The sequence below is a fragment of the Monocercomonoides exilis genome (assembly GCF_001643675.1).
Source record: "Monocercomonoides exilis strain PA203 chromosome Unknown scaffold2-2631571, whole genome shotgun sequence".
NCBI classification, from domain to species: Eukaryota; Preaxostyla; order Oxymonadida; family Polymastigidae; genus Monocercomonoides; species Monocercomonoides exilis.
In genome coordinates this window covers 959445-981906 of record NW_027150547.1, presented here as the reverse complement: position 1 = coordinate 981906, position 22462 = coordinate 959445, and the positions used below count along the sequence as shown (strand labels likewise).

At 39.2% G+C, this 22462-nt stretch overlaps 4 protein-coding genes across 4 annotated transcripts; 1 reads left to right on the top strand and 3 right to left on the bottom strand.

Moving 5' to 3' along the window:
• Positions 1 to 601: 601 nt before the first annotated feature.
• Positions 602 to 12026, bottom strand: MONOS_1265 (uncharacterized protein; the record flags this gene model as incomplete). Its single annotated transcript, XM_067865285.1, has 4 exons — positions 602 to 1479; positions 1675 to 4180; positions 4317 to 11636; positions 11937 to 12026. The coding sequence occupies 4 exons, from the start codon at positions 12024 to 12026 to the stop codon at positions 758 to 760; spliced, it is 10638 nt and encodes a 3545-aa protein (XP_067735733.1). The 3' UTR covers positions 602 to 757.
• Positions 12027 to 12042: 16 nt separating this feature from the next.
• MONOS_1264 (putative Glycosyl hydrolases family 25) lies at positions 12043 to 13575 on the top strand. Its single transcript, XM_067865275.1, has one exon. The coding sequence runs from the start codon at positions 12075 to 12077 to the stop codon at positions 12840 to 12842; it is 768 nt and encodes a 255-aa protein (XP_067735732.1). The 5' UTR covers positions 12043 to 12074; the 3' UTR covers positions 12843 to 13575.
• A 46-nt stretch (positions 13576 to 13621) lies between these two features.
• On the bottom strand, positions 13622 to 14719 carry MONOS_1263 (very-long-chain enoyl-CoA reductase; the record flags this gene model as incomplete). Its single annotated transcript, XM_067865264.1, has 2 exons — positions 13622 to 13838; positions 13946 to 14719. 2 exons carry the CDS (start codon positions 14717 to 14719, stop codon positions 13692 to 13694), a joined length of 921 nt encoding a protein of 306 aa, XP_067735731.1. The 3' UTR covers positions 13622 to 13691.
• Positions 14720 to 14934: 215 nt separating this feature from the next.
• On the bottom strand, positions 14935 to 22328 carry MONOS_1262 (uncharacterized protein; the record flags this gene model as incomplete). The annotated part of the gene is made up of 3 exons (XM_067865254.1): positions 14935 to 22024; positions 22083 to 22134; positions 22320 to 22328. 3 exons carry the CDS (start codon positions 22326 to 22328, stop codon positions 15087 to 15089), a joined length of 6999 nt encoding a protein of 2332 aa, XP_067735730.1. The 3' UTR covers positions 14935 to 15086.
• Between the last annotated feature and the right edge of the window lie 134 nt (positions 22329 to 22462).

Here is a 22462-nt window from a genome sequence, read left to right as displayed (position 1 = left end):
TTCATTCACCTAAATTGTTTATTGTTAAAAGTCAACAATCTACACAGGTTTTATGTCTCGAGGAAAATTCACAATGGACTTTTTGTCCAATTAATTTTTCAAATGTTTCAAAAATCTCAATTAAAGAAAAGTAATTTTGCATAAATAAGGAATATTTAAAAATGGAAAGGACTTCACATGAAATGAATTTTAAAACGTTTTTTCATTTGGCAGTTTATTTTCGAAATTATAACATTTTTCAGTGTGTTGATTTTTCAAATGTTTTGTTTCTTTGAAGAGGAATTATTCGTTCGAAAGAAAAAGCCGTGATAATTGCATGCAATCACAATGTTTGAGATTATTATCATAAAAATATTGTTTTTGAAAGGAGTAATAACTTTTCAGTGTTCACAAATCAATTTTCCAAAAGAATTCAAAAACCGATCGTTTTGATAGAAAATCTATGATTTCGAATAATTATTACCCATTTTCTGATAAATTGTTTCTTGCCATTAACCTTATTCGTAGTCATCTGTTCGTTAATTGGTATGAATAATTGAATAACTGAACTTTTCTAATCAATTTTTACTTTAAAGATTATAAATTCGAATTCGAAATATAATTTCAATTTTGAGTTATTCTTGTTTAATAAATACCAAAAAAATTTCAAAAGTTTTGATTTGAAAGATTCTATTTCCAAAAGAAAATGACCGTCACTTTTGAATAATTTTCAAAAATTAGATACAAAATAAACAAATCAACTGTTAATTGCTCTTTACTACTGAGGTGTAGGCTCAGGTATTTCGAAATCTTGCCCAACCCACATTACTCCTCCTTTCTTTTCTCTTCCAATCCAACACACATCTCTCAAAAGTACTTTTTTTTCCCACTTTCCAATTTGAAGTTTCTCTTTGTCTGTTAATACAGGTCTTGGAAAAGGAGCATTTGGATCTCCTCCTTTTCCAAATTTTTTCTGTTCATATTCTGCAACCACAATTTTCCAATTTTCAAGAACTTTACGATGTGTGCAATGTTCACATGGCAAATCAGGCTCTTTCGTGCATTGCTCACATCGTTTGCAATGCTTATAGGCACCATCACGGCAAAGATTGCAAACTGGACAGTGCCAGAACAAATGTCGTGAGACTCCCATGTTCAGACAAAATGAGAAAAACGAATGCTCTTTGCAACGACAAGCAAACTCTGATGTGAGAAGCTCGCCTCTTCTTGCTTTGTGTGGCAGTTTGTTTGCATCAATTGTTCTTTGAGAATTGGAAGGTTCACCTTCAATTGATATATGTTTAGCGCAAGTTAATGCAATCAACTGAGATAAATCTCCTTGGCGAAGCGATCGTAACAGAGAAAGAAGATTACCCTTTGCACAATCATAAAGCGCAGTAAAAGAAAGAGAAGAAATTGGATTTGTGCATGAAACACAAATACAACCAGGCGAACAGGGCTCTCCAGCTAAAAGACAAGGGCAAGTTATATGAAATATATCTATTAATATATGAATTCAAAAAAAAAGACAGATGAAAAATGAAATAAATATCAAATTAAACAAATCAATCAATTTTTCATAATTAATAAATAAAATCCAGCAAGGTTTAAAAATATAATCAGAAAAAGAGAAATGAAATAATTTTAAACAAGTTAAAACATATAAGAAGAAAATTTTGAACAAACAATACAAACCATTTTGATCTGACCCTGCAAGAAGTGGTAAATCTCCGCAATGAATCGTATGGACATCATCTTCTCCAGAAGTTCTATTTTTCTCGCTTTTTTGATCCTTCATCTTTTCCATTAAACCACAGCAGCAATAAACAGTTTTATGGTAAAGCTTCGAGCATTCGGCTTGTGGAGGGATTCCAGTCAGCTCGAAAAGTTCTTCTTCTGTCATTTCTTCAAGCATTTTCAGTGCTCTTTCGCTTGGCAAAGACAAAAGTCTTTTTCTCAATTTTCGTATTTCAGCCTTTTCTTTTACAGATTCACTAATTTCGTGATTCCTCAAAATTTCTTCATTGGAGACCGCACCTCCTTTTGCATTTTCTGTTTTCTCTTCGAAATCATCATATTTTTTTCGATTCAATTCATCATCATCATCAGAACGCTTACGCTTCGAAGGGTTAGCAGACAGTTCCGGTGGATCGATTATCAGGCAGTCGTCATCATTCACGTCATTCATGCCTATTGCCATCAGTCGCAGTTCTCTTTTGAGTTTTGACATTTTCACTAGGGGCTTTTCTTGACAATTATCAGAAATTAAAGTTGGCTCTTGAGATAAAACTGTTGGAATCAATTTATCATCTTGTTTCATTTCTACATTTAACGAGCTTTCGGCTTTGTTTGTAATTTTCTCCATTTCTTTTTCTTCTTTTTCTTTTTCTTCCTTTGCTTTTTCTTGTGCACTAATCTGCTTGGCAAGGCGCTCTGCTTCCTGCATAACACGAATTTTCTCTAACCTGTGCTTTTCTGCTTCTTTGTAATTCTCAATTTTTTCTTGAATTTCTTCTTGAGTTTTCATCAAAAACGCCTTCAGCATTGTCTTAAGGCGATGTCTCCTCAGCCTCCATTCTGCAACTGGATATGGAAGAATGTTTTGTTGTGCAAGAAGAGGAATTGGACGAGGAAATGGCGGAATTACAATCTGTGTTTTTGGTGCTGCTGCTGTTACAGGAGTCTGCGGATGAGTTGAATTCTGCTTGTGTGATGAAGATTCTGTACTTGTGGGAGAATGTTGCTTTTCTTGTGTCTTCGAAGAATGATTTGATTCAGCGCCTTCAATCTCCAACAGACGCTGCCTGACGCTCAGCGCATTCAAAGCAACGCCAGGTGTTGCTGTCTTCGCATCTTTAGCCTTTTTCTCTTTATCTTCCTTATCTTTGGTCAAATCCTGGGGACTGTCCTTCAGTCCAAGTTTCATTCGAGAAATGGAAAGGTGAAACAGTTTGTATTCTATGTCATTCAAAAAAGATGAATTTATCAGAGCTGTTGTGGAATTAGTATTATGAAGGCCCATAGAAATTTTCAAATATGAATCTACACCCTTCTGCATCCTTTGCATCATCAGTAAATCTTCTCTCTTCATCCGTATTTCCGTCCTCTTCTTTCTTCTATCTCTCATCATATCTTCCACAGCCCTCATCATCTGCAGCTTTGGAATGTCTGTCTTCTCTGCGCGATACGCAGTTCTTTGGCAAAGCTGCGAATCGCCCTGCACATCCGGGAAGAAGTGCACTGCAGACGGCAGAGTGGTGAGCCGCCACAGCTGCGGGCCAAGCTGATTTCCTTGAGCAATCATTGAGAATGGGCCAACAGGGAAGAAGTGTGACTGGGGATGGTGTGGAGGGATTACAAGCAGCGGTGCAAGAAGGGTGGACAGAGAGGCTGAAGGAGGAACAATGGTAAAGTAGAAGAAATATGTCATCTCGTACACAGTGACAGAAGCTGGGGGAAGAATTGGAGTGTTTGGCGAGACGCGAAGCAGATTACGAAGAGAAGCAAATGAAAAATTGCGCTTGTTGGTTCGTGCTAAAGAATGTTCATGTGCAAGAATGCTTTCTTGAACAGTTTGGATTGATTGATTTTGACTGTCGTTAGAATCAATTTCAGATGCACCACTCAATTCGTCTTCATCAATTGCACCAAAAACAAGTTCATCATCGTCTTCTGCTTCTTCATTGAACACACAATCACTATCAAAAAGCGAATCATCACAGGTAAATTCACTTTCTTTGGATTTTTTTGAATTTGAGTGACGTGACTTGCAAACGTGGTCAGATTCTAAAGACAATTCATTAAGATTTGATAGAGCAGATGATAAATTTTCTGCTTTATTCGCTTTAACAGCTGATTGTTGCCTCATTCTTCTTTTTTCCAGTTTTTCTTTTTTTCTCATTAACATTTTTCTGATTCTTCTAACTCTCATCTTATTCCTTTCTTCTCCTCCACCCCATTCTTTTCCTTCCACAACGCACACCCTCTCGTTTCGCCTTGTTTCTCCACTGACTCCAGTAGCCACAACATCCATCAGCCACAAATCAGGCCGTAGATTGCAATAGGCATCGACAGTGATGAGAGGGTTGCTGCGCGCTTCAGATGCACCTCCGCTGGAAAGAAGGTTTGGAACAGCTTGTATCAGCTTTGAATAGTTCGATCGTACAAATAGTGAGTAGAATCCAGAGTGATGCTCAAGTGTCTGTAAAAAAATATAGCAAATGAATAAATGAAATTGTGTGATAAATAAATGAATAACAATAGATTTTTTTTTTTAAAAAAAAGGATTTTTGTTCAAAAATTTAAAGAGACGATTATTACAACAAAAGAGATCAAACCTTCAATACAACATCCAACTCCTTTTCTGACGGGAAGTGCAGATAATGTTTCATCACAATCGACGCCTGGTCGTTCTGTGTGAAATCCGGCTGGCTCAAAAACGCCTCCTTCTGCCCCGAATTGATGCCCAATCTGAACTTCGGAGGAGACCCAAGCACCAAACACAGGACACACCTGCCATCTGCTATGCGCATTCTCTCTGTAAGTGCAGCCGTCGAAGGCGTAGACGATACAGACTGCGAGTAAATTGATGAACCGTTGCCTGTTAGAGATGAAGGCAGAGAAACCGATGCGTGCACAATCGAGCGGAAGGGCACGTCAATGCAGTTGACGTATGCTGAATGAGGAGGCCGTTTTGTTTTGACTCTGTATGTAAATCTTCCTTTTCTCGGGTAGATGACAAGGGACAGTTCAGCATCACTTGTCACACTGTTTGAGGAGCCGTTGGGATAAGAAGAGGAGGCGATCCAGTTTCCGATGCGGATGTCTGAGAGGGGAAGAGGGATGATTGGAAGGCGGGGAATGAGGGAAGAGACTTGAGGTGGGACAAGCGAAAGAGGAGGTGGCTGCGATGGGAAAGGGAAAGTTGGAGATGAAAGTGGATTGCGAGGATTAAAAGAAGTGCTTTGATGTGAAGTGGAAGTAGAATCAGTTAAATGATAAAGATAAGAAGAGGTCTGCGGAAGAGTGGCAGAGAAATCGAGTGGAACAGAATCGAAGCAGATGTGATTAGGCGGAGCAGCAATTTCGGTGACTGCACCAGACGCAGACACAGAAGGTATTGTGAGTGTGGTTGATCTGGTTAGACAGGAAGATGGGTTCAGAAAATGCGAAGTCGAAGGGATGTTGATTGGGTGAAGTGGAAGAGGAGCAGGGAGCAGACGAGGCACAGATGGAAGGATTGGGGCAAATGTGTCTGATGAAGTGCGGTGCAATGAAGAGATTGTGCGTAAGTGAAGTGGTGAGTTGAAACTTGATGTGGTTGTGCGTGCTATGCGGATTGGAGGTGCTGTTGGATAAAGCGAAGGATGAAGCAAAACTTCTCTTGGGAATGTGAAAGGAGTTTTCACAGTCATTTGGATGTTTCCTTCTTCTCCTGCTTTGAATTCTCCTTCTCCTTCGAAAATGTCTTCTTCTTTGTCTTTTCTTGGCTTTGGCGAAGATAAAGCATTTTGCAGACGAACAAGACGAAGTACAGAGCTCTCCCACATTTCCTTCATCCAATCAAAACCAGCACGTTCATCTGCATCAAATGCAAAATCGTCTCCTTTTTTCTCGTTTTTGGTTTTACCTCCTTCTCTTTTGGATATCTTGCTTTCAACAGGAACAATGCCAAAGGCCTTTTCCCATTCGCCTCTGAGAAGCAGCTGTGTGAATGGAGAGAGCCATTGTATTTCAACAATCGAAGCAGGAAACAAAGAAGGAAAAGGACGACGAGAACGAACAAGAGGCGATGGATGGAAATAAAAGGAGGAGGAAATAAAACGTTGTGGGAAAGAAGAAAAAGAGGGGAAAGAAAGAGAAGAAGAAGAAGAAGAAGAAGATGTCAATGAAGAAGACTGATCCGAAGGAGTAAACAACGAAGCAGCTGTTATGTTTGGGTCAAACGAAGACGCCACACCAGTCAAAACAGGTGCAGAATGGCACAAAACAGAAGAAGACAGCAAAGATGCAGGGTTTCCCAAAGAGACAGAAGCAGAAGTTGTGATGGATGTGTTGTATGAAGGCAGCTCAGAGGCATCGAAATCCGGTGAGCGCAGATTGGAGAGGAGAGAAAGAGTATTGAGAGAGATCTGCTTTGTGGTTGATGAAAGAATCGGGATAGAAGGAAAGACGTAGCTTGAGTCTTTGCCTTTTGTCCAGCCAGAAGAGCGGAGTGTGCATTGGTGAGAGGAAGGGAAAGAGGAGAGAGAGAAGGAAGAAGAAGAAGGAGAAATCGAAGTATCATTAGAACCCGAAGAAGAAGAAGTAGTAGTAAATTCTGGATGTGTCAATCTCGATAACCCCGCCATTTGACTCAAAATAGAGCGATCTTGTTCGAATGAAGAGGTGTGTATTGGATTTCCCATGGCTGGTGGAAGTGGCTCAGCAGGAATCTGCCCTGGCTCGAGTGTTGATGAAGAAGAGCTCAAATGCTCTTCAAATTCAGCAGCAGAGGCAGAAGAGAAGGAGCAGTTCGCACACAGAAAGACGTTGAATGGAGAAAGAGAAGAGGATGAGGTAGAAGAAGAAGAAGTGCCTGCCGCGAAAGTTGCTTGGATTCGCTGGCAAACTGTTGTCACTTCGGAGATTTTGGGCAAAAGAGACTGTTGAGAGGATGATGATGAAGAAGAACCAGATTTTTTCTTGAACATTGGAAAAGCCTTTTCCTTCTCCTTCTCCTTTTGCCTTTCTCTTTCTCTTTCTCTTTCTTTCCCTTTCTCCTTCTCCTTCTCAAACTTCATCCGCTTCGTTATTTCCTGCGCCAGTGTTGAAAGCTTGTTCGAGATAATTGGCATCAAGTCACCAAATGAAGAGTGGAAGAGACAGTGATAAAGACGAGGGTGTGAATATACACAGCGCATCAACGTCCTCAAGGCGCCTTTGTTGTTGCAAGTGACTACAATCCGGTGGAAACGGAGAGAAGAAGCAGAAAGAGAAAAGAAGGTCGAGAGGAGATTCAGCTCGGCTTCGACTCTTTGTTTGAGTAGCGCTTGGCGTTCTTTGAGTGGGAGGAGATTGATAGTTGCAGCAGCAGCAGAAGAAGAAGAAGAAGGTGAACTTACATTGATTGTATTGAGCAACTGAGGAGGCAGTGTTTCGAGAGCAGAGCAGACAGAATCAATAGCTGTGTCGTATGCTTCAACAACCTGTGGAAGAGGAGGGTCCATCCGAAACAAAGTGCGAGGCGGGAAGCGCTGCCCGAAGTCGATAACAATCAGAGAGTCTTCGATGAATGAAGATTTGGCAGAAGAAGAAGAAGAAGAAGATGATGATGAATTGTGTGAATGTGCATGTGAATGAGAGTGTTTGTGGTGTAAATGATGTTGTGTTGAAGTGTTGTGAGGTGAATTTGATTGATTTGAGGAAAATGAAGAAGGAGAAGAGGAAGAGGAAGAAGCTTGTGCTGATGAATCTTTCTGTGCATTTGCCTGGGAAGCAAACAAAGATTGAGGGATGGGGACAGCAGAGCCCATCCACGAAGGATTGCCTGCCTCGTCTGTTTCGCCTCCTTCTCCGCCAAGCAGCGCATCAGCACTCACACAGCATGTGCACTGGGTGACTTCATCTGAGCCATTTTTATTTGAATGTGAATTGTTTGATTTTTGTTTACGTTCTTTCCTTCTTATCAGGGATTCTATGTCTGATTCGTCTGATGTTCTGAATGAATCATCATCTTCATTGTCATCTCCTTTATCGTCATCGTCTTCTTCACTTTCATTTTCTTCTTCATTTTCTTCTTCCATGGCATCAAAATCGTCTCCGAAAAACGCTTTGTCTTTCTCTGAAATCTGCTTTTTAGCGTTTTTCCCTGTTCTGTTGCTTCTATTTGATGAATCCGAAGAAGAGAAAGAAGAAGAAGAAGTTATTGTCGAAAAGGAAGCTGATGTTTGAGACACAAAAGGTGATTGCACATCGATGTGTGAAATGTTTGTGAGTGGAATGTCGAACACGAAGCGAATTGGTTGGGAGACAATAAATGGAATATCTTCAGAAAAGAAGTGGTGATGCGAAAAATGAGAAGAAGAAGAGGAAGAAGAAGAAATGGAAGAAGAAGAAGAAGAAGAAGAAGAAGAAGAAGTTGATAATGTTGTTGAAGATGATGATAATGATGAATACTTTGCAATTGAATCTTGAAGTGCAGCAGCTAATGAGCCCTGCTGTTTTTTCTGCTTTGTAACTGAAAGAGGAACACATTCTTCTCCAAACAAAGTAGAACTGCCTGAAAAAGCAGCAGAAGAAGAAAAGGAAGAAGAAGAAGATGATGGTGATTGCGTGTTGGAAGGAGAAGATGCAGATGAAGAGGAAGCTGGAGATGAAGAAGGTGAAGAAGTCAACGAATTTGGGGAGGAAGAAGCAGAAGATGGAGAAGAAAGTGAAGAAGAAGAGGCAGAAGCAGAAGAAGAAGAGCCATTCACTCCATAAATTGCATCCAACGCAGCTGGGTTTGCTGCCACTGACGAAAGAAGCGACTGCGACATCAGAATCGACTTCAGTGTGTTCACATTCACGCCAAACTCCTCAAACAGCAGCTCATCCAAAGGAAGAGGGGACAAATGCACCTCAAATCTCAAAGTGTCCACCCCTTTCAGATCTTCCAGACGCTGCCTGGCAACGCTGTTGACGTTGGCTTCAGTGAGGAAGATGGCCGTGCGGGAAGAAGAAGAGACATTTGAGGCAGAAGGGGCGAGGAGGCGTGAGGGAGAAGAGGAAGAAGGGGAGGAAGGAGAGGACAATGAAGAGGAAGAAGAGGGGGAAAGAGGGAAGGTTGTGGAGATTGCGGTGTTGCGAAGAGAGGGTAGTGAATAAGAAGAAGAAGAAGAAGACGCAGAATCAGAAGAAGAAAGCAAAGAAGAAGAAGAGGAGGAGGAGGAGGAAGAAGAAGAACCACGTAAAGACGGTGTTGTAATCAGAGGAGCAAAAGAAGTTGAAATTGCTCCTTTTTCATTTAATGTTCTCTGCAGCTTCCAACCAACATGCTCTTCGTTCAACGTGGAAATAACAAGCGAATCGCCTTTTTGTTTGACTGTTTTGGAAATGCAGTTTTTGATTCGCTGTTCTGTAATTTCAGACAGTTTTGCGTCAGAATCTGACTCTTGTTCGTCAAGTTCTTCGTCTTTTTCGTCAGACATTGAAGAAATGTCAGAGTTTGATTTCTGAAGAGAATTCGATACAACTTTCGATTTTGTTCTTTTGCTTTTTTCAGTTTTTGTGTGTGAAAGCGAATGAGTTGGATTTATTGCAAATTTGTTTTCTTCTTCATCTTCTATCATTTTTTTATTGTTGTCATCATTGTAATAATTTTTCTCTTCTTCTCTCTCTCCCTCTTCACTTTCATCTTCCTCCTCTTCCTCTTCTTCTTCATCATCATTTTCACTTTCTGAGATCGATTCCTCTTCTTCTCCCTCTAACGCATCATCCACCAGCGCTGCCATCGCCTTCTGACACATTTCTTCTGTGTTGTGCATAGAAAACCCAGACAGTTTGCTGAAAGACGGGAAAGATGGAGAAAAGGGGGAGGAAGAAGATGCATTCTCTGGAAACGGAAACCCCATCACAGATGCAAAATCAAGCTGAGGCAATTGTTCTCTTGCTTTGTTTTGTTCGTTTTTTTGCTGCCTTTTTGAATGTCGCTTTGTAGCTGTGAAAATTGAACCAGCATCAAGTAATGAAGAAGAGGAAGAAGAGGAATGTCTGTGTGAATGATTTCTTTCTTCAATCGCTTCTATTACTTCTTCTTCTTCTTCTTTACGTGGCTTAACTAAATCCTGTCCATTCCATATTCTTTTCGTGTTTGTTTGATTTCCCTCTAAAAGCGCTGTTTCAAGTGTCCTTCTAAGTGCAACTGTTTCGTCCAGCGCCATCTTCCTTTTCGCTTCTCTTCTTCTGTTTATTCTTTCTTTCATTTTCAGCTTTTTCAGCTCTACAAGCCAAAGTTTCCTTTTCTCCCTCTCTTTCCTCCTCTTCTCCTTCTCTGCCCTTTCTTTCTCCTTCTTCTTCGCCAGCTGCATTCCAGCCAGCAATAAGGGAGATTCCGTTCCACCCATCCATTGAAATGTCATTGACAACCGGAAACGATATCGCGAAGCCAGAAAACGAGAAAGTGCAAAGCCGCTTGAAAAGAAAGATGAAAGAAGCTGTGGATCAGAAAGGGAAGAAGAAGAAGAAGACGGAGAAGAGAGTTTTGGGGTTGAAGAAGATGGAAAAGAATTCTGAAATGGAGAAAAGGAAGAAGAAGAAGAATTTGAAAGATATTGCTGAAATGGAGAAGAAAGCAAAGAAGACAGGAACATCGAAGGAGCCGGGTGTGATTGGATTTGTTCACAATAGAGCTGGTTCAATGTATTGCTCAAAGCAGTCTGCGATTGGTTTGATAGGAATCTTGAATACGACACAGAAGGATTATTTCCAATTTTCTGTTGAAGTTGCTTCAAAGAAAGTGAAAGTGAGTCACGAACAGATTGAGAAAGCGAGTCAACCGAGCGGACAAGTTCGTTGGAGGCAAAGGAAGAAGATAAAAGAGATTGAGTGTTGGGTTTAATGATTTCAGAAGCAGAGGAAAGAAGAGGGGCAGAAGAGGCAGGAAGAAGCAGATTACCAGAAGTGGAGGAAGAAGAAGCATTAGCAGATGCAGAAGAAGCATTGGATGAAGACGAGGACGAAAAACAGAACTGTTGTGAATGTGTTATGTGAGATGAGGCAATAATGCTTGAGCAGCGCAGGAATTCAAACACGTCTTTTGCCTGAAGCGGAGTGAAAGTGCAGGACAATGGCACAAAACGCGAGTCAACGCACTGCCAAGAGCCGATGGTGAGTGTGTGGATGGGCAGAGACAAAGAATGGGTGGTCACTTGAAGTGGAAGAAGGCTCACAGAGCTGCGATTTGGCTGTGGTGGGTGTGGAATGATGTTTGAAAGAAGAGGAAAGAGAGGGGTTGAAGTGGATGATGGAGATGAAGGAGAAGAAAATGATGAAGGTGAAGGTGATGGTGAAGACAGCAAAGAAGGAGGAGATGAAAGAGAAGAAGATAACGCTGCCAAAGCAGATGTCACGGTTGGCGTTTGATTGGGCTGAATTGGAAGTGAAAGAGATAGTAATCCCAAATATTCATGGATTATGGCGCAGTTCCTCACAGAATTTCGCACAGAAGCCAGTGGATGAAACAATGGCGATGTTGCAGGGAAAGTGAATATCTTCGATTCAACCTTTTGCCTGCTGTCAGTCTTGTGGTTAAAGTGATTCTTTTCAATATGCTGCATGAAGCTTGTTAATGCTTCTGACTGCGAACGTTTCCTATTCCCTGCTTCATCAAACTCCTCGTTATCCGATTGAAGTCCACATACAGGGCAAATGGTATGCTGAGAACACAAAGCACTGAACGTGCGATAAATTGTTGAATTTGGCAAGGATGATGAAGCAAGCGAAGCAAGTATGTGCGGAATATATGATGCATCAAACCAACATGCAATTCGACCCCATTTTTGAATTTCTCCATGGCTTATATCTCCACATGGCTCCCACTCGACATTGTTCCCTGGAACGGCAAAAAAACGTTTTTTTGAAAGAGAAAGGTGAGTTGTATCGAAAAAAAATACAGCTTGCGAAGGATGAGGAGGGGACTTAGAAAGTCCCGTAAAAGTATGCTCATGATCAAAATTAGTCCACGTAAAATTTTCTTTAGTTGGCTCAATTAAACAACAACCTCTAATTTTGTTGAAAAAAACATCCAACTGAATCGTCCAATTAAATTTAGGCTGTGTTAAAACAATTGAAAATGTATTGGGGGAAAGTACTAAATTAAATGAGATATGTATTGATGTGTAATGATCAAAGAAGAGAGGCAACAAAGTCTGTTTTGGAATTGTAAAGCCTTTTTGTTCTGTTGCAGCAAAAAATCTTCCACATTGCATGTAGTAAACAGGAATACGAAGTGTTTCCATTCCATTTGTATGCGAATCTTGAGGTGGGGTGTGCTGTGTCGTGGATGCTTGTTTATTTATTTGATCCATGTAAATGATATTATAAATGGGTATGATCTAAAAATACTTGTGCTAAAAATGTTTTTCACATTGCTTTACTTCTTCTCATTTGCTGCACACTGCGCTGGGGAATTGGAAATTGGATCGCACCAATCAAACGCGTTGCAATATGTTTTGGATCTTTCAGTCTGGGAGCAATCATTCAATGCACCTGTTGCAAAATCAAAAGGAATTGCTGCTGTTCTTTGCAGAACAAGTTACGGAAACAAGGATGATAACACTTTTCTACCATTTACAAATGCAGCATATAACGCTGGAATTGGAGCGGGAGCATATGTCTATGCAACTTGGCATTACAACACTGTTTCAAGTAATTACAATCAAGCTGTTGCAAATGCAAAATCACAAGCAAATCACTTTATTTCACGTCTTAAATCAACGCACATTACAAGTTATGTTGCACTTGATATGGAAATGGAACCAAAATACTCAACCGTTCTTTCAGCATCTCAAATGACTGAAATATCGAACATGTTCATGGATATGGTTAAATCTGCCGGATATAAAGTTGTTCTTTATGCAAATGGTGATTGGATTTTCAATCGACTTATTACAAACAATATTAAATATCCAATTTGGTGTGCATACTATTTTAAATATGGAACTGCAATGGACTTTCCAATGTGGGATGGTTCTCTCCCAAACACCACAATGGGTAAAAAATTGCAAAGCATTAAAAGCAAAATTATGATGTGGCAATTTACTGATGAAGGATTTGGGAAAAAGTATGGACTTGGCAGCACAGATTGTGATAAAAGTTATGCATATGTGAACATGAAATTCTAGACGCGAAAGATTGGAGCGTGAATCTCCTAATGCAGTCTGATCTATTTGATTATGATTAGCGAGATATTTTTGCTAAAGCAAGAGTTGATCTTATTTTTCTAATTGGAAATAATAATGTTATTTTCCAAAGATTAGGAGTTCTGAGTTTATTCTTCTCTTCATTAAACCTTCCGAGATATAATTCATATTGAAATTTTATTGATGTTTTTGCAAGGTTCTGGTTTCTTTTGCATTTTTGGTGATTAGAAGGGAAGGAAGAGACTTATTTTTCATCTCTTTGTTTTGTTTCTTTCATCTTTTCTGTTTCAGTTTTAATAATTTGATGTATTTCCTTTAAAGTTATTTTATATTTGTAAAGATAAAGAGAATACTTGTATTTTGTTTCGGATGTTACTCTTTGTGATTACGAATTATTCAAATATACAAAAGAGTTATAATCAAAAAAAAGTGAAGTTTCCAAAATATTGATTGAACAAGATTCACAAATTTGGGTTTTGAATTGTGTCACTTAATCCTGTCAGAGATATTCTTGACAAATGAAAACGTATCGAAAGAGGTTTAACTCAAAAATACAGCTTCTTTCAAATGAACAATAATTGAAGCATGAGCGTTTAAATCTATTTCAATGAAGTTTAGCGTTTTATGCATTTTCTCAATAACATTTTCTTTTTTCATTCTTTTTTTGAAGAAAACGTTTTTTCGTTTTTTAGTTAAAACTGTTTGGATGCAAGAATGATTCATTTTCAAATACAATCCGCAAACGCACAAATTCAAAGCAGACGTATCACAATTTAATTTTTCTATTGAAAAAAAGAAAAACTATATTGATAAAAAAAAAGAAAAAGAAAATTAAATAATATAAGGGAAGAGAAGTTTGCGATTCTTTGGATATTCTGGATGCTCTGATATGTATCGCTTTTTCTTTTTTTGTGCCCATGATAGCATTTGAACGAACCCTGCAACCATGAAAAGTATTCCGTTCATTGTGAATGTAGCCTTTAATAAACAGTTGAAATAAAAAATGGTTAAATAGAAATATACAACGTTAAATTTTGAAAAATCAGAAAAGTGAATAATTAATATTCAAGAAAGAAGTTGCACACTAAATTAAATCCTAGCCATCCGAGAATTTCAAAAGTGTAGTTTGGACAAACAGATATTCTGAAAAGAGGATCTGTTGGAATTGGATGCTTCGTATCTGTTGGTGAAGAACGAAGACTTGCAAGATGCAAGTGGCATCTCAAGTTCAAATATTCACAGATAATCCAAATGGAAAATCCAGCAATTTGAAATGGCATTGGAGGAGGTGTGTAATCGTTGTGAAATACAACATATGCAATTAATGATGCAAATCCCCAATAATAACCACAATTCTTAAACAAATTAAAAATAGGCATAGTTGCATGAGAAAACTTATGCACAAATACTGATTCTAACAATCGTTTTCCGTAATGAGCTGTCCACATGAATAATGCAAGATATTGAGTTGGATTTGTTTTTTCTTTGACATATCCAGGAAGAAATTCTCGATAAACTGGATTGGGAAATAGATAGATAAGCCAGAAAATCAGTAAGGGGCCTAAATACTCGGCCAGAAAAACAGCTCGATATCCAACTTGCATTCCAAGATCCTTTGCATTGATTAATGCCCCAGCAGGAATCTGATAATCAATTAATGTGCATTCTTCGTTTGTAAGAGCAGTAGGTTTTTTATTATCTCCAGATCTATAGGTGAGTCTGAGACGAGAAGGAGAAATCTTCAAAGCAACGCTCACATTTGAAATAAGAGCCTTGATGGTTGAGTGAGGGTTATACGGAATCGTTTTTTGAATTGAACCAAACTGGACTGTTAATGGCTCAAGAGAAATTGTCTGCATCGCTCTTTTATAAAAAAAAGAGTTTATGAATTGTGATCAATTCGCCCTCAATATTATAATATGGAATTTGAAAGAAATTGATTATCACCATAGATTGATGTACACACTTAATCTTTTTTCATCAGAATATGTTGCTTTCAGTGTCTGAATGAAGAACGCGTGAAGTTTCGGATCAAAGATGAATTTATTTTTTAAATAATTCAGATGAAAAAATATTCACAATATAATGACTTAATCTTGTAATTTCTTCAAAATAAAATAATTGCTGAAAATCAACAAAAAAAAATTATATTGATAATCTAAGATCATAGGTTCAGGAGAATACATACAATAATCAAAAATCAAAGAATATATGCACTTAATTTTTTTAATCAAATTCATAACAATCTTCATCGCTTTGAACTAAGCTCTCTTCTGCTTCATCATCATTGAAAGTTCCATTCTGAAAGTCATTTACAGTTTGAGGCATTTTCTGATCAGAAGTTAGAAAGTCAGCGTTCGTTTGAAAATCGCTGTCTTCCATCTCATCCTGCAATTTGAGAAGCTGTTCTTCGAGAGAATCTGCCCTTTCTCTTTGAACCGATTGCTTTTCACCTTCAAAATTCTCAGATTTTCCACTTTCTGGTTTGTGGTTTTGTTCTTCTTTCTGTTGGCTCATATTAACTTTGGATATATTGTTTTGCTTCATCGTGTCAGAATCTTGTTTATCGCTTTCACTTTCGTTTGCTTGTGATTCGCTTTCTTCATCTTCCTCATCATCATCAATTTCTTCTTTTTCTTCCTCTTCCTTTTCATTTTTCATCCTTTCATGTAACTGTTCATCATTTTCTTCTTCTTCTTCTTCTTCTTCTTCTTCTTTGTCACTTTCACTTTCAATTACATCCACTTCTGAATTATCTTCTTCTTCTTCCTCTTCCTCTTCCTCTTCCCTTTCTTCTTCCTCCATTTCTTCCTCAATATCTTGTTCATTCAATTCACCTTCTTCATTTTCAATTGGTTTTTTCTCATTTTCGCTTTCTTCTCCGTCACTTGAATTATTGTCTTCATTTTCTTTCTCTTTCTCTTTTTCTTTTTCTTTTTCTTTCTCTCCATCTCTTCCAAGGATGCTCTTAACCATGTCCAGCACATCTGAATTTCCACATTCTGATGCCATTTGCACAAGTTCCTCTTGTTTAGTGGTAATATCTTCGTTTTCATTCTCATTTATCTGTGAAGCTTCCTCTTCCTCTTTCTCTTTCTCTTCTTCTGAATCAGAAGAAGAAGAAGTTTGATTTGAAGATGGTTGCGTCATTGTCAAAGAATCTTCACCGGAAGAGAATGTTTTGTTTGAAATAGAAGAGGCAGAAGAAGCAGAAGAATCTGATGAAGATGACTGAAGAGGCGTTGATTCGCTCATCAATGGAAATGTGAACTGGGCAGCTGCTTCGTTTTTATAAGCATTTACACGAGAATCCCGTATTGGCTCCTGAGTTTGCTGTGTTTGTTGAGTGGGGTGAGTGAATGAAGGGAAGATTGAACGAGTTTGATGTGGTTTCTGGTTAGCAAAAATGAGCTGGGGAGACAAAGTGGAAGATTCTGCAACAGAAATGACTTGAGATGGTTCGCATTGAGACATAGAAGAAGGTGAAGTGGTAGAAGAAGAAGAAGAAAATGATGATGATGACGATGATGACGATGAGGGAGAAGAAGAATCCGAATCAGAAGGTATAGCAGAAGACGAATTAAGTGAAGAAGAACTGCTCAACCCAGAAGGTGACAAAGGCGACAGAGGTGTGAAAGGAGATATTCCATGTCCATTCCTTTTGCTCGTCAGCAGTCTGACTGGAATATCTGGCTCTTTCTTGATCCTCGCTGGACTTGCCTTCAAATGCACATTCATCGCTTTAGCTGCTTCAACCTCGCTTTGCGTGCCAGTTCTCGCAAGCCCTTTCGAAATGCAGTAGTTTTCGATACCCGCCGGCGTGAGGGAAGAAAATGCAGCTGAATTATCAATGTTGAATGGAGTAGCAGTAGATGTCTTGTCTTCTTTTTCTTCTTTTGTTGCGCTTTGAATTTCACGAACTTTACCCGTTGCCTCAATGTTTTGCAAGCTTTTGTTTAAAATCCTTGACATTATTGTCGCTCCAAACCATTTTGTTTGCGGCTTCTGTTGCATTAAGCTCGAAATCAGAGAGAACAAACCATCAACACAGTTCTCCTGCTCAAAGCAAATGTGTGCCTCTTCATTAACTGTCAAGAGGGGCTCCCAGTAAACAAGTGAATGCGATGGAGTCTGAATGGGTGGCTGCTGCGAATGAGAAGAGGACAAAGGAGAAAATGGAGATTGAAGAGAACATGGCTGGTCGTGCTGGTGCTGCGCACACAGCCGGATATGAGATTGCTGCGAGGGAAGGAAGGAAGGCTTGCCATATTCTTGATTATTCCACATGAAAGGAACAGGGGTAGCCCTTTTCACAAACCGAAGCGAGGCGAAATCCAGCAGAAGCAGCAGCTCCAGCGCAACAGAAGGCGAAAGCGCAGACACAATCAAGTGCGACGTGATGTGCGCCAATGACACATTTTGCTTGGAAGACTCGTTTTCTGAAGGAGAAGTGCTCATCGTAGTGAAATTCATGCCCATTTGATTGGATGGCTCCTCTTGTTGGATTGCATTTTGTGAGGAATAATAGAAATACGGAGAAAATGGAACAGGCGGAGAACTGAGTTTCACTGGAGTATCGTCAAGTTCTGGATGAGCGTTCAAAGAAGTCCTTTTTATTGTTCTTTCAGAAGATTGCCCGGACTCATTTTCCTTGTCTTTTTCGTCTTCTTTGTTAAAAAAGCTGACTTTCCTCCAATTTGCGTCAAGTTGCAGGAGAGCAACACACATTGCTTGTATCCTCTTCTCCTTTTCGCCCAGCACTTTCTGTGATCTTTTCGACACTTTGCCTTCTTCGCTCTTCCTTTTCAGCTCCTTCAGCTCTTTCTCTCTCTGCTCAGCAATCACTGCCTGTTTGTGCTTCTCTTCTGCATCAAACCTCACAGCAATCAGTTTTGCCTGTTTTTCACTCACTTTGAGAGGTGTGGATGTGCTGTGTTGGTTTGAATTTGACTTGGAAGAGGGAGAAGGAGGGATTTTTGTTTGAGTGGAAGATGATGATACTGTGGCAGTAACAGAAGTAGCAGAAGATGGTGAGGGAAATGATTGTGATGTTCGTGATGTTTGAGATTGAGACGATGGAGAAAATTGATTAGAAGGTGTGAATAAAGCAGAGGATGGGCTTGTTGGTGAAGTCGGAGACACAGAAGCTCCTGTTTGTTCAGAATGTGTTTGAGACGATGCATTCTGCTCATAAACAAAATATGCAGATGTTTTTGTCGTTTTGTCCTTTTCATTTCCTTTTCCTTTTTCTTTTTCTTTGTCTTTTTCTTTGTCTTTTTCCTTTGTCAAATGAGCCTCTTTCTTTGGAGTAATCTCGATGTTTTGTTCCTTTGGCATTTGCATAAGCATCAACTCGTTTTCCAGTTTTTCTTTTTCTTTCTCCATTCCTAATTGATAAAGCCTCTCACTTGCTTTCTTCCCTTTGTCCTTTTCTGTTTTCTCTTCGGTTACATTTTTGGCTCCTCTTTCATTCGACGAATAATATCTGTTCTTTGAATCACTTCTTCTTTTTCCTTCTTTTCTATCTTTCTTTTCTCTTCTTGAGTTGCTTTTCTCTTCTTCTTCTGCTTCTCTTCCTCCATTCAATTGCTTATGCGAATAATGACTCGATGAATATGAATCTTCAGACAATGACAGCACACTTTCCAATGAATTCTCGCTGTCTGAATCATCGTCACTGAACTTCACACTCTTTTTCTTTCTCTCTTCTCTTTTCTTTTTCCTCCTTTCTTTCTCTCTCTTTGCTTCTTCATCTTCCTCTCCCTCCCCATCCCCCTTTTCCTTCTCTTTCTCTTTCTCTTCTTTCTCCTTTCCTTTCTTCTCTTCAGGCCTTCTTGAAATCGTGCGTGGAGTGAACGTGCATTCATCCCCTTTCTTCTCTACCATCGAATCTCTCATTTCCTGCCTTCTTTCAATGTCCAGCTCCATTCGCTCCACAAATCCCATGTATGCCCTTTGGCTGCTCCTTGTAACTGAAGAAGAATATGAAGAAGGTGTTTTCGGGGTTGTGCCAACTGGATTAGCTGCATTAGCATCATTGGAATTATTGAAATCTCCAATTGCTTCTCCTTCTTCTTCTACCCTTTTGTTGTCTTTCGTTTGAGAATCGTTTTCAAATCTCTCAAAGTCTTTTCCGCTTTCCTGCTGCTTTTGCATCTTCGCGAACAGTTTTTCTGCCTTTTGCCTCGATTTGGCGTTGATTTCTGGGTGGAAGCTGCACCCTCTTCTGTTAGAAAGCGCAGGTGAGCGAAGGATGATGTCGTGACCGTTCATGCTGGCAAAGACAGAGGAAGCCAAATAAGCAGAGTTCTGATAAGAGGACGAAGGATACGTCAGATAGGAGGAAGAATAGGCGGAATAAGAAGATAAATTCAATGTCGTGTTATTGAGCTGCTGCTGTTGTTGTTCAGATTGGATTTGGTCAGGCTGATTTTCTGTTTCATTCGCCTTGTTAATGTCATTCACATCGCAATTGTCTGTTCCCTTTTCATTCTCATCATTGCTTGTTTGAGCCGTTTCTTCTTTTTTCTCACAAATTCCTTCTGAAACTGCAACTTCACTTTCTTGCTTCACTTCATTTCCTTCTCTTCCTTCGTTTTCCTCTGCTCCTTCATAATTTCCATACTCTTCTTCTTCTTCTTCTTCATATTCCCTCTCCATTTCCCTCTGCATCTCCTCGTATCTCATCATCTTCTGCTGTTCTCTTTCCCACTCTGCAATCTCTGCTTTCTCCTGAATCTCCCGCTCGGCCTCTTCTTCAGTCGCAAACGCACTTTCTCTTCTGATAATGTCGATTTCCCTCAAAGCCATTGCATCTTCTTGTGTTCTGTTTTTCATCATCGCCCTCGACTTCTTGTTGATTTCAGGGCGGAACGTGCATTCTTTCTGCTCTGCCTCTTCGCGAGCAGCAGAAGCAGCAGCGGCCTTTGCCAATGAGGAGGAAGAGGAAGAAGAGGAAATCTCTTGTTCATTCTGATTATCACTTCCCTCTCCATTCTCTTCATTTCCAGCACTTTCTTTTTGTTTTGAGCTTGCTGCATTCTTTGTCTGTGTGCGATACAATCGGGCCGGGTCCTTCACAGTTGCATTTTTGTGGATGCTGTTCTGAGCCAGCTCTTCCTTCTGCTTCGCCTCCTCTTCCTCTTTCATTCTCTGGATCATCGCCTGCCTTTTGCGGTTCTCCTGATAAAGTCTGTTGAACAGCTTCTCGTTTGCCTCGCTTCTCGACTGCTCTTCTGCTTTCTCGCTTTGCTGCTTATCGCCATTGGCATTGTTGGTGTTGCTGCTGCTAGCGTTTACTTTTGCCTCGCGCTGCTTCTTCTGCTTCAATCGCATTTCTTCTCTTTGTTTCACCAGCCTTTGCTTCTGCTGCTCCTTCTGCTTCTCCAAGTCCTTTGTCTGTGCTCGGAGCACTTCTTGCTTTTTCAGCCTTTCTTTCTCCTTTTCCATCAAAAACGCCTTTCGTTTTTCTTCTCTTTGCTTCATGATTTCTTCTTTCTTCTTCTTCTCTTCTTCTTCTCTCTTCTTTCTCTCTTCTCGTACTTTCCTCTCTTTTTCTCTTCTTTCTCTTCGTCGTTTCTCTTCGTCATATTCTTCTTCATCACTTTCCTCTTTTTGTTCCTCTTTTGCTTTTCTTTCAGAATTGTTCGCTATTTCGGAAGATTTTTGTTGTTTGCTTGCATTTTGTTCATCGTTTGCTTTGTTATCATCTGCATCTTCTTTTTCATTTTCTAATTTTTGATTGCTATAAGCATCTTCTTCTTTCTCTTCTTTTCGCTCTTCTTCTTCCCTTCCCTCAATTTTTTTGCTTTTCGTGTTTGAATCATTTTTCTTTTCATTTTTCACAACTTGTTTTTTCGTTCTATTGAACCCCCTTTCCTTCATTTGGTCTTTCTTCATTTTTCTCTTCCTCTCCTCCTGTCTTCTTTTCGCCTCTTCCATTTCTCTTTTTCTGAGCATTTCCTGTTCATATGCAAATGGATCGTCTTCTTCTTCATTAAACGACGCCTGTGAAGCCATCTCTTCGCCTTCAAATGAATAAAACTTCATTTCATACTCATTTATCACTTCTTCTGAATCAACTGATGATGACGATGAAGAAGAAGAAGAAGAAGAAGAAGAAGAAGAAGAAGAAGAAGAAGAAGAAGAAGAAGAAGAAGAAGAAGAATTTTCATTGTTTTCTTCGAGTTCAACAGGAGTCGCTTCACTTTTGTTCAAAGACGAACTTCCATCCATCTTTTTAGCTTCTCCTTTGCTTTCCTTTTTCGCTGTTTCTATTGTTGAATTCACCCATCTTCTGATTGTTGTTCCCTTTCGGCTTTCTTCCTCTTCTCTCAGCTTCCGTTTCCTTTCCCGCTCTTTCCGCACATATCGCTCCATCTCCTCAATGATGGTCAATGGAACCCTCAAACCGTCGTCATCATCGTCATTTTCTTCCTCCTCTCCTTCTTCTTCTCCTTCTCCATTATCTCTCACCTCTTTTGCACTTTTTGCTTCATCTTTCTCCTTCTTCTCAAGCATCGCTTCTTCTTCATCACTGTTCAAAACATCATTCGTAACTTTTTTCTCTTCAATGCCTTTTTCCACAATTTTTTTAAGCAGCGGTTTCAACTGTTCTGGCAAGCTCATTGCAACAATGAATGATTCGCATAGCTTTTCCACGTTGTCTCCCTTTCTGACCCGCAGCATAGTCATCTGCGAATTTGAATCGGTGCCATATGATCTCATTAATTCATTCCCTAGATGAAGTTCCACAAGAAGCAATGTTCTTTGCTTATTCAAAAACTGATCATAAAACTGATTAAGTCTCAACTGATCATCAGAAGAATTCGAAGCATCTGTGTTAAAAAATGTTTCAACATGCAAATTTGATTTCATGTTTTCAAATGATACAATTTCATCCATGGACTGAGATGTCAGATCTTGCTGTTGAGAAACAAGAGCAATCTTGCATTCTTCTTCATCTTCTTCTATCTGTTCAAAAGCCGGTTCCAGCGGAGAAGAAAAGCAAGGATTCTTTATTGAGAGAGATGCAAGGTCAATCAATTCATATGTTGAAGGTTCTTGATCAGAATTTATAACTTGATATTCAGAATTGAATTGGGAAGGTCCAAAAATCGTCGGCTTTCTCAAGGTATATTTTCTAGAGCCAGCTAAGATAAATGCTATGCAATGAACAGAAAGGTAATTTCAAAATTTGCAACATGAATATTTGAAGAAAACCTGAAGATTCATTTATGATTTCTTTCAATTTTCCAGAAGTAAGTGAATGTTTCTGTAAAGTGGCATTGAACTTCATTGAAATTTAAATTTTATTTAAAATAAATTCAGTGCATTGAAGAATAATTGAAAGTTGCATACGAATCAAATTGAATATGTAATCAATCATCATTTCAAAAAGTAGAAGATTTTCAAAAAATAAAAGCTTTGAAAGCGGTTCAATCATAAGTAAATAAAAACCTGTTGCATAAATTCTGTTTGATAAGGAACCTTCCGCTCAAAAAAGAAGAGTTTTAAAAAAACGATATTGATCCAACCATAACAAATATTAATATATCTTTTCTTTTCATCAAAAATATTAATAAAACTAATAATTTCTCAAA